Raw genomic sequence first — 12,019 nt, 5'->3', positions numbered from 1 at the left:
ACAAAAAAGATAGAGACCTCTGTCTGAGTGGCATAATTTGAACTCTTCAAAGAGGAGGTGAGGATTCGATGTCTACAATGAGTATTTGTGAAAGATGTGTATGAGAGAGTATTTACCTTATAAAAAAATGAATAAATAAATAAAAATGATTGTTGTTAAATTTGAACCGGCTCATTGTATTATTGAGTCCCAACATTTATGGAAAGAGTAATTGAGAGGTTTGCAGTATGAGTAAGGTACTCTTTGAGCCCTAACCATACAAATATGTATGGTCTTTAGATGCCCACTTTTAAATGAAAGAAGCTTTGTCTTCTTAGGTGCAAAGCATACCTAGTAAGCATAGAGTTGTAAATTGCCAATTTTTCTTGTCAAGCTTTATTGGAAACTCCTTACTTAATTCATGATTGTGAATTTGTGTTGGCCAACTCATATTCTAGAAGGTAGATACTTGAACAGTATGCCATTTAAAACCTTCCAACACTACCCTCACTTAGGAGGAAGAAAATATTACATTATTAGCTATGGTGAAATGCATTTACAAGATAGAATTTTAAATCTATCAAACGTCCAACTAGTCCGATGTCTCAAAAACTATGGGCCGCCCACAGCCCTATAAGACATTCAACGCAATCTCTAAAACATTATATAATGCCATATATTAGATTTTACTCTGAAATATCAAAAGCAATCTGTAAATTTGACAAAAGGTGTTTGGAACTTTTACTTCCACCAAGGATGTAATAATAAAAAAAGGAACATATGTTAACTTTGTTTAATCACCTTTTAACTTCTTTTGTCACAGGTATTTTATTGGTATACATGTATTAAGTGTAATTACTTACATATTATACACACACAACACATGGGTACAAGCACAAAATAGAAGTACCAGTCCATGAATCACAATATTTTTATATATCAGATGCTGATATTTGTTCAAATAGAAATGTGATAAGGTCAGAGAAACCAAAACTCCACTTGTGCCCAGAAGTATCTAGATGTTTTGATATGGAACCAAATATAAGTATCTATATTATTCAATGACTAAAATGTCCATAATTACTTTAATTATTCTACTATTATTAGTCTTGTGACTTATGAACCATGCATACTCAAATCAATTTAACAGAATCTTATCCCGATTATTTAGAATTTGCTATCTAATCTAATGCTATAGTCTCCTCTAAACAACACACTTTTATCTCTTTATTTAATGTAAGGCCAATTGTGTGCATTCTAATTTTAGGTGTGTCATTATCTAAAATAGGAGATAAAGATTATAATTATAAATTTAAGCATTTCCTAAAAATTGTATGGGTAGGGGTATTTTAGTCATTAAGAAGGCTGTTACAGCAGCTTAGCTTCTGCCACGTGGACAAATAATTGAAGCCTCACATTTTTTCAACCACTTCGTAATTTACTTAAACGAAATGGGTGTTTCAAGCCTTGTTTTCTGCAGAATAAATAAATAAATAAATGGATGTTTTCCACTTTAATTATATGCAATTAATATAAGAAAATGAATAAAATAATATATTTGTCATTCAAAAATACATTTAATAAAGGCACTGTACATGTATTCTCAAATTTAATAATCGAATATTCAAAATTACTTGAAATAGAGAAAGAGCATGTTGTTTAGGTTGAATTAGCCTAACATAAGCTAACAATTTCGGTGAGTTGCACTTACTTTAAAAAATACTGTGTATTTTTTAAATAAATGTTTTTTTTTTAATTTCATTTATAAAAAAATTATAAATGAATTGCAAGTGGAAGAAAATGAAATGTGAATATATATATATTTTTAGTATTCAATAAATTATCATTTTATTATTTTAAAAATAAAAAAAGGACCCAACGGTTTGCCTATTTAAATCCAACGAGTCCCTGCTCTTCATTCTCCCTCTCCCCTTCATCGTTCAATCTTATCGTGTAACTTTTCTCTCTATACCCATTCGCATTTGGCTCCCTCTCGTCTGCCCTGCCTTGTTCCTTCTCATCCCATTACTTTCTCTCTCTAGAGTTCGTCTTCTTGAACTTGGTATGTTGTTGTTCTCGAGATTTTCAAATATTTCCGGTTCTATGGTGTTTGTTTTTTCTTTCATTTTCTCTCTAGACCACATCCATGAATAATTTTTTTTAATAATAATAATCTTAAATTAACGTAGTAATGTTCAGGAAATTTAAGGTTGTTTTGAAAAAATGAGGTCCCGGATTCAAGGTGGAAGATTTTAGGATTTTAATGTGTGATTTCATAATTGAATTCACTTGTTACTCTGGTTTTCTGTATCTCCTCTGTTGCTGTTAGTTAACTTCGTGGTAATATATTTTGGAAAATCATTCTAATTTTGAATTTTTTATTTTTATTTTAAATTTACTACTTTTGATTAATGTATTGCCTTGTTGGTAATTGTTAATATGCTGAAGGTTGCTTTTGTGGACAATTGTTCAATACGCACAACTTTTATGTTGTCTGTATGATAATATAGTTAAAAAAGGTTTCAAACCCATGAAGTTGCTGGTCCACCTTTCTTGGTCCTTCAATATGGGGTATTGGTTGTGGATTGTCCTGTCCATTCACAAACTCAACCAATCTTTATCCCAACTGATCGGGTTTGATTTATAGCTTCCATTCATATAGACTCGTTTCATTCTTTTGTCTGTGACCTGAATCTATAGGCTGCAAGATTTGACGGATTCAATTACGTTTAAAGCCATGAAAATTTGTAGACTGAGAACTATTAATATGAATGTTCATACTAGATTTTCTGGTTTAAAATGCTCACATCTTTCCATTATCTACTCAAGTTTTTGTAGATCGAAATGGAATTTGAGGGCCGTTATAGACAGGCGAAGAGACCAAAATATGACACACTCTTGTTCGGTAAGCTTATTATTTTACAAGCCCGGTTGGCCAACTGCAATTTTTGCACCAAATATGATTCATTGTGTGTTCATCGAACATGCAGATTTAGATGATACTCTCTATCCCCTTAGTTCTGGTTTGGCAGTTGGATGCCGCAACAATATTGAAGGTAATTTTGTGTCATTGTTATTCTACCCGTCCTCTCCTATATTTTTAAATATTCCCCCCCTTCTTTTTTTTTTTTTTTCTAATTTTAATTTGTATAACCTTTACTAGATTATATGGTTGAAAAGCTTGGCATAGACGAGAGCAAAATCCCCGACTTGTGTAACCTACTATACAAGAACTATGGGACAACGATGGCCGGTCTTAGGGTATGCTTTTATTTTTATCTCAACATCGTCTGTAAATGTCAAGCCAAGAGCATTTATAATAAACTTTTTATTCATGGACCTTTTCTGCAGGCAATTGGCCATGATTTTGACTATGATGAATATCACAGGTGAGAAAAGTCGTTTTAAATGCTGTAATTTTACACAATTCCTTTTTTCTTGGGGTGGTTCTAATAAAGGAGTTCACTTCCCTGCTTTGCAGCTTTGTTCATGGGAGATTACCTTATGAGAATCTAAAACCGGATCCTGTTTTAAGAAGCCTTTTGCTAAGCTTGCCAATTCGGAAAACCGTAAGTATATTGTTTGAAATGGATTACGTTAGGAAGAGTGTTGGTGTGGAGTTGTGTTCTTATGACATTGTTTTTCAATTTCTTCTGTATCTTAGATCTTCACAAATGCAGACAAGGTCCATACCCTTAAAGTACTTAGTAAACTTGGGTTGGAAGACTGTTTCGAAGGGATTATATGCTTTGAGACTCTTAATCCCATTCACAAGAGCACTGCTTCTGATGATGAGGATGACATTGAGTTCGTGGGCTCGCCATTTACTTCTTCAACTCCTACACGTAGCACCGAAACATTTGACATCATTGAACATTTTTCTCAACCTAATTCAGGGTCGAGATTACCCAAGACACCAATTGTCTGCAAACCATCAGAAGCTGCCATTGAGCGGGCTCTCAACATAGCCAACATCAATCCTCACAGAACAGTAAGATGACTGAGTAACTGTATCATTTTTACATTGTGTGTTCCAAATTAATTGCTATTTTAATGTTGAATTTTGTTGCTCTTCAGCTGTTTTTTGAGGATAGTGTCCGCAACATACAATCTGGAAAGCGCGTAGGTCTCCACACCGTGTTGGTAAGTCACTGAAAATTTTGCAACCTTAAACAGTGGCTGCTATTACTTATTGATGCTGTGAAAATTCACCTTTTTTCATTTGAGAAGTGCCGCGGCTCACAACCATCCAGCCTCATCCATTAGACGGGTTGGAAGGTTGCTATTGTCGTGTCGTGTTTATATTGAGGAGCTTAACATGTTTAATTTGATTAGACCTATTTAATTATTAACCAGATCAACCCATAAACTGTTATTTCAATATAAACCTTAAAATGTTATTCCTAACAAAAAATGATGATAAATGCAGGTTGGGACATCTCAGAGAACTAAAGGTGCAGATTATGCATTAGAAAGCATCCACAACATGAGGGAAGCATTGCCGGAGCTTTGGGAAGCAGAGAAGATGACTGAAGTTGGTTACTCCGACAAGGTTGTGGAGGTGACACCTGTGACAGCTTAGATTTGTGTCATAGTTTTTCGCCTGAGGGGAGAAACCATGTAAATATAATGTATCTTTGTATATGGGATCTTGTCATATACCAATTTCCTGTTGATGCTTTGCTGTTAATAATTATTAATCAATAAATTTAAAATCTTTTGGCAACTAGACACACAATTGCACGCATTGATTGTTATTTCAAAATCAGAAAAGTAATAAATGAGGAAAATAATTAATGTTTACTATTAAGTATTGTCCTGTTAATTTGTACCAGCAACAGTCTTAAACAGACTGAAATTAGCAAACAGGAAATGCTGATCACAGGTTGTGGTTTTTGTGGATATGGATGTGGATTTAAATTTTCTGTTAGTCTCTATGGTTTAATAATATCGGTGAAGTGGGTTGTCTCCGGCCTGCTATTTGGTGGATCTTGGCACATTTTGTAGCCCAACACTCCATGGGCCACAAGAGGGCCTCCAAATTATTGTAGATTGTAGAGATTCTCTGTTGTGTTTGAAAAAGGATAGATTTGGAGGAATAATTTAACCTTTTTGTATTTTTTAAAGTATATAAAAAAATAAAATAAAAAGGAAAATAATGTTTTAAAAAATTCCATGATATCAAAATTACCTTTAAACTGTGAAAAAACAATATAAATTATATCTCACTCCTAGTCATTTTTTATTTTTATATATGCTCCTCCATTCTCATTTAAATCCTATAAAAACATTATTTTTCTTAAAAATTAAGCTTATGTGTTATGGCTCTAAAAAGGAATTTTATTTTATTAAATATATTGACAAACAAATATAAATATTAAAAAATAAGCGAATGCTTTATTGGTTCAGATATTTTTTTTCTCTCTCCACATCAAGCAAGCACTGTAAGAGGAATCCTTTCCGGCTTATGAATTCACTGTTATTATATCTTTTGCCTTCGTGATCAAAATTTTGTGCTGGGTAAATACATATATACTACTATTAGTATATATGTAGTTAGTGTGTATATCAGAAGGATATAAGATATACATTTAATATTTTATATATATATATTGTAATCAACATATTAATGGTCTAGCGGTTTACTTTTTAAAGGGGAGGTGTTTTGGAATTGTACTTGCAGTTGCCTTTTTCTAAAATTTGGATAGTTTGTGTTTAAACTAATGAAAATAAATATTAATTATGAATAATAATAATAATAATAAATACACAAATCAACTTGGCGAGTCTGTTGTTTTAGGTTGCATATATAGGGAGACTCACGGATAAGTACCAAGGCTCAGGTTAGCCTATGAAATAAAAAATTACATTTTTGTTCCTCTTCATACAGTTTGATAGCCTTGATTCATTTGTCACATATTTGCTTTGTTTCCTAGAATAATTAGTAATTAAAGCCATACATACATACTACAGGGTGGTGGGTGGTGCGTAGTGGGTAGTGGGTGGCGGTGGAATAATTGGTAATTAAAGCCATACATGGTGGTGGGTGGTGGGTGGCGGGTAGTGGGTGGCCGTGGTGGGTGATTGAAGTGATATATAGAGAGAAAGTGGGGTGATATAGAGAGAAGATAATTAATAGAGAGAGAAATTGTTTGTTATAGTATTTTAGTAATAATGAATGATTTCTAAGTAGAGTTAAGTTAAAATCACCACTTTAAAATGGTTGAGAGAATTTTTTATCAAAAATATTTATAAAGGGCGTTTTTCGCAACTGATTAATAATTGAAGAGAGTTTTTTTGTAATTCGTAAAATATCTCAATACCCTACTTTTTAGAAAAAAAAATTTACTTTTTCCTCCCTTCAAAGATGAGCATAATTGCATCCCTCTATTTTTTTCCTTTCTTATCCAAACGCCATAAAGAAATTATATTATCCTCTAATTTCATTTTTTTTTTCTCATATTTTTTTTTTTTCTGATTATCGGTAAAGCTGTTTCGAGAACTTTCGCGCCCTGATGATCGACTACGGTGGAAAAAAAACTAGTTTCATCCTACCAGTCTCCGTCTACTGGTCACGACGACACGTGTCTCAATCATACGGAGTATTAGTTAGCCTTTTCTTTTTCCCTACGTCAGTTACAGGATTAACCCTCCATTAATGTCATAAATATTGTTTGTTGAAGACCTTAATATCACTTACCAGAAAAACATTATATCACAAGAGCACACAGTCACACACCTTTCTCGCCATTTCTACAACAAACAAGGAATCAATAATCGGGTTTTTCTCTCTAATCAGAAATGGCGGATTTAAACCGAATCACAGTTCTTGTTACCGGAGCTGGCGGTAGAACTGGTACTCACTTCTCTAATTTTCTTTATTGAAACTAAATGTATGTGTATATATATGCTTATGTTCTGTATGTAAGTGAATACCCAATTTAATATCTTTCTGTATACTCGATTCTGGGTTGGCTGAGATTCATATAGTTGGGGACTGCATGTTTTTTAGGGTCAATTAGTTGCTGTTATTGTTGTTGATAAATTGGGTTTATTTGTATTAAAATATGAATTGGTTTATAACTTTGAAAGTGAATTTCATGGAATAGATTATGTTAGGACTGTCAATTGCTCCAAAAGCGTAATTGATATAGAAATGGGTCCAACAATATATGTCGTCCTCATAATTGGACAGGCAAACATGCATAGTAGAGCAAATTGCAAAACTTGCACACCAAACCAGGGGAAACAAACGCAATTGTGGAGTCTTGAACCTCAAGACCACTTAAAACCAAGGTTCCGATACCATGTTGTTTACCATCTACTCGAAATAAAATTATGGGCCTTGTTGGTTCACTTTTCGAAAAACTGTTTTCTTAAACCGAAGAGCAGAAAGCAATATGAAGATTAGTTTGCTTGATAATTTTTTAGTTAAAAAAGGCATATCAATAACAGTCTTTTTATGGTTCTCTAAATTGTTTTTCGTGCTTTTAAGTTCTTGAACCATTCAAGTTTTTCGTGTAGTTAGTGGTCTGAATCTTTTAATTTTTTTAATCATCTAATGATGGGAGCAAAAGAGGGGTGAGAGAAGCGAAAAAAAAATTGCATCCAAATGGTGTTTTAAGACCGCTTAATAATTAAGGTTGTAACATAAGCAATGAAACGAGCCCCCAAGAGTGATAAGCTTGCATCAAGTGCTTTTTGATTTTATGGGGTTGTTGCATACCAACAAGCTGAGGCCTAGTGATTAGTCCTGTAGGTTCACTTATTAGGCCTAATTCTGAGTGATGACTCATTTTTTTTTTTTTCCCCTAAGTTGAGTGACTCCTTTTTTAACCTAAGTTGAGTGTCTCCTTCTACCTAATGAAAATTTGACTTTACATTCACATATCAATTTCCATATTCTATTTATGCTGCCCTCTTTTAAGGTTGTCCCTTCTCTGGCTTGAATTCAAATTCGAGGTAAGCACTGGTATGTAGAGACACAATCATATGCCAAAAGCACCAAAACTGAGGGTACACATTATATTACATTGGTATGTAGAGAGACAATCATATGCCAAAAGCACCAAAACTGGGGGTACACATTAAATTAAGCACTTTTCACTATTAAGGATTTAGTAATGGGATTGCAACAAGTTTCACTTTTAGCAACTTCTAGATAAGGGTGTTGTCATTATAAGAGCTCTTTGATAGCTTCCCCAACAGATTCAAGCAGTTCATTGGGCATCTGGTTGTGGGAAGCAGTGGAAGCAACAGAGGCTGTCTAGTCAATGATGCAGGTTGATAGTGTGTTAAATTATATGATTAATCTTTTTGTCTAATTGAATGACAAGAACTACACCACGGACCAATGTAACCTTGATTTATTCTGTTCTTGGAGATGAAGAATCTACTTGTCTGATTATACACAAATTTTACTGAGTCGATCGTGTAAAGCTGTTTGTAATAGTTGCGTATATTCTCTTTGTGAAAGTGTAAATGAAACTACATCAATCTCGTGCTTTGTTGTTCTTTTGTGAACCATTACTTATTTCTTTACTTTTTTCCTTTGCAGGAGAAATTGTTTATAAGAAGTTGAAGGGGATGTCAGATCAGTTTGTTGGAAAAGGTTTGGTGAGAACAGTAGAGAGCAAGGAGAAAATTGGTGGTGCTGATGATGTTGTTGTTGGAGATATAAGAGATGCTGACAGCATTGTTCCTGCAATCCAAGGTATTGATGCTCTTATAATTCTCACGAGTGCTGTGCCAAAAATGAAACCTGGGTTTGATATTACTAAAGGTGGAAGGCCTGAGTTCTTCTTTGAAGATGGAGCTTATCCTGAACAGGTGACTATTACATTGTCAAACTTCAGGATCTTGGTGCTTCCTTTATCTTTTGTTTTTCTCCTGACACGCATTGAATACTTTTTGCATGTTAGGTTGATTGGATTGGGCAAAAGAATCAAATAGATGCTGGTGAGAATTTCTTTCTTTACAATTTTTTTTTCCTTCCTTTATGAAATATGGTGTGCTTCATATGTTTTTCTGAACTATGTGATCTAAATGTACAGCTAAAGCTGCAGGAGTGAAGCATATTGTGTTGGTTGGGTCAATGGGAGGAACAAACCCCAACCATCCCTTGAACACCTTGGGGAATGGAAATATATTGGTTTATACTATTTCTTTTTTCTTTTCTCTTTGAATGTCTTTTTATTTATTTTTTTCTCTCTCGTTTCCTTTTGGGTTTCTTTATGACTACAGGGCTGCATATTTGATTAATTTCATCTAAATGCACTCTCCTTATTGGTTTTTTTGAAAAGTATACAATTGATTTCCTTATGGTGCATCCCTGTACTCTTAATTAATCTTGTTGAAACTCAAAGGTTGAAGTACCTCTTTGCTAATCTCTATTTATTTCCCATGTATTATTTATTTATATATTTTTGGTAGCAAGAAACTCTTTCAAAAATCATTGAAACTCTCTCTTGCTAGCACATGGCAATCTTTGTGAATACAAGATTGCCATAAAAATGTTTGGGTGTTCCAACCTATGAAGCATGGACATAATATGAGATGCATATACTACAAGTACATACATGACAATACAACAAATTTTTTAAAAGCATGATGCCTCATAAATGAGTCCAAAAATATCTGTGAAGTATCAACTACATCTTAAATTCTTTTTAAATTTCTATTTTCAAATTATGGAAATTTTAGGAAATATGGACACCGAGTGTACGAGGAGTATCGATATCCAATCCGGATATACTTCCCTTAGATAGTTATCTGTGCTTCATAGGTTTGAACCTAACAAGCTAGTATAGATCTCACACACTAGGAGCAAAAGTCCACAGCAACAACACTTGGACATTAGATATCAATTAACGGGAACTTGGAAACTTAATTTGAGTCGAACACATTTCATCTTTATAGGTCTGCTATTTTTTATTATTATTATCTCTGCCAAGAAATTTATCACATTCCAATTAATTCTATTGTGTTTTCCATATCACAGATTTGGAAAAGAAAGGCTGAACAGTACCTAGCTGATTCTGGAATCCCGTATACAATTATACGGTATGCCATTCCTGTTCACTTTTATTTCCATGAGAACTGATGTTTTCTTGTTTTAGACATAACAAACTCTTTAGGAATAGTTGACAGGTTATCTTTTGTGGTGTTTTGCATAACGTCTTAAATGTCTATTAAGTTATGCCATCTAGTATTTCATTTATGATCTCCTTTAATCCTTAAGGAATTCACATACCTACACTCAAGGACAAATAATTTGACAACCAGCAAAATGACTTTCCATGTATACTGTCAAGATTTTGAATTCTTGTATGATATTCACAAGTTATTCTCGGTTGTTTGATCAGATTCCTAAGGTCATTTTTCATCCTATTTCATTCAGTAATTACCACATATCCAATAAACCTAAGGAAATGTTTGTAATATTCATTGATCTTCTCACGCTCAAATTTTAGACTTACATTTCTCTGATTATCATTAGAATCTCCATGGTTGTATATCGATATTCTAATTGTTTCTATAGATGAATAATTCTAAGACTTTGTATAATTCTCTGCAATCCCATTTTTCATCCCATATCAATCAACAATTCCTGGTTAGCTGTCAAGAAGTGTAATGAATCTAGATGATTCTAAATTCATTAAAATTTTACAGCATTCTTTGGCCTTTTCATTTTATTAAATTTTTTTCCTGAATTATCTTGAGAGTTCCTTAAGATCAAGTTTTATATTATGATAATTCTAGATAATAAAGAATTCTGGACCTTGATATATCTCTGTGTTTTTACTTTGTTGTTGTAGTCACTCTAATCTGTAAGTAGAGAATTTGACTTGCATCATTCTGGTCAATACAGAGCTGGAGGCTTGCAAGATAAAGAAGGTGGTGTCCGGGAATTACTTGTTGGAAAGGATGATGAGCTTCTTCAGACCGACACGAAAACCATTGCCAGGGCTGATGTTGCAGAAGTCTGCATTCAGGTAACTCTCTCTCTAAAAGGTTTTACTTTAGCACACATTAATTTGCTTATCAGTTCTCTTCTCTGTTCACCTTTAAGCTGTAATAGATCACTTGTTGGTGCATTATTCTGAGTGTGTTGCACATTGTATGCTTTGTTACCGAACAGGCACTACAGTTTGAGGAGTCCAAGTTTAAGGCATTTGATCTGGCCTCAAAGCTCGAGGGAACTGGCACGCCAACGAAGGATTTCAAGGCTATCTTTTCCCAAATCACGGCTCGATTTTAATGTTCAATGGGCAGAATTATATATTTGCATCGACCTTCAAAAGTTGGTTATCTAGAACATAGTTACTAATTACCTTTGGATCATGATACTGAATTTTGATCCAGGAAAGAACACTGAGAGCAAACCAAGGATGTTAGCAGTTTGTGTATGGGTTTGTGAAAGCCCATGTGGTGTTATTTTTATGAGACTTTAGTGACACTGCCAAATTAAAGTAAAATCTAAGTTCCTTTTCCTATTAGATAATCAGTGTTTGGTGTTTTGAGGTACAGGAGCATAAAACGGAATGGTAAGTTAGGTAACGAATATGTATGTTGTTATTTACGGGAATGGCATGTGTTTATGTATATATATATATACACTAGCAAAAGGCACCTGAGATGCACGTGATGAATGTTTTGTAATTTATTTTATTATTTGGTAAATTATTTTATTAAGTAATAATTTTTAGAGTTTCTATAATTTGAAATATATAAATTAAAATGTATTTCGTGTTAGAGTTTTAATAAATATTTTATTTGAATTTTATTAGGAAATAATTTTTATATTTTATTAGGTAATAATTTTTAGAGTTTCTATAATTTATAATTTGAAATACGTGTTAGAGTTTTAATAAATATTTTATTTGAATTTTATTATGTAATAATTTTTAGAGTTTCTATAATTTGAAATATATTTTAGTAAGGCAAAAAAAGACTCAAATATTGAGAGAGTACATATTTTTTTAGAAACAACAAATAGATAAAATAGGTAATTTGAATTTTATTAGGTAATAATTTTTAG

General features: G+C 33.1%; 2 protein-coding genes across 2 annotated transcripts; both read left to right on the top strand.

The window, feature by feature from the left end:
* The first annotated feature begins 1,884 nt into the window (after nucleotides 1-1,884).
* LOC132313174 (uncharacterized protein C24B11.05-like) lies at nucleotides 1,885-4,710 on the top strand. Its single transcript, XM_059811854.1, has 9 exons — nucleotides 1,885-2,041; nucleotides 2,809-2,884; nucleotides 2,970-3,035; nucleotides 3,143-3,240; nucleotides 3,331-3,368; nucleotides 3,461-3,548; nucleotides 3,644-3,970; nucleotides 4,057-4,122; nucleotides 4,409-4,710. Exons 2-9 carry the CDS (start codon nucleotides 2,824-2,826, stop codon nucleotides 4,559-4,561), a joined length of 897 nt encoding a protein of 298 aa, XP_059667837.1. The 5' UTR covers nucleotides 1,885-2,041; nucleotides 2,809-2,823; the 3' UTR covers nucleotides 4,562-4,710.
* A 1,405-nt stretch (nucleotides 4,711-6,115) lies between these two features.
* On the top strand, nucleotides 6,116-11,482 carry LOC132313172 (uncharacterized protein At5g02240-like). The gene is made up of 7 exons (XM_059811853.1): nucleotides 6,116-6,835; nucleotides 8,537-8,808; nucleotides 8,901-8,937; nucleotides 9,033-9,130; nucleotides 9,980-10,041; nucleotides 10,850-10,973; nucleotides 11,120-11,482. Exons 1-7 carry the CDS (start codon nucleotides 6,781-6,783, stop codon nucleotides 11,237-11,239), a joined length of 768 nt encoding a protein of 255 aa, XP_059667836.1. The 5' UTR covers nucleotides 6,116-6,780; the 3' UTR covers nucleotides 11,240-11,482.
* The last annotated feature ends 537 nt before the right edge of the window (nucleotides 11,483-12,019 follow it).

This window comes from Cornus florida, unplaced genomic scaffold, assembly GCF_030987335.1.
Source record: "Cornus florida cultivar Cherokee Brave unplaced genomic scaffold, ASM3098733v1 CherokeeBrave_3.0.0_Hap2_Chr06, whole genome shotgun sequence".
Taxonomy (NCBI): Eukaryota; Viridiplantae; Streptophyta; class Magnoliopsida; order Cornales; family Cornaceae; genus Cornus; species Cornus florida.
Note: the sequence above shows the minus strand (reverse complement) of the source record. Positions and strands in the feature narration are given on the sequence as shown.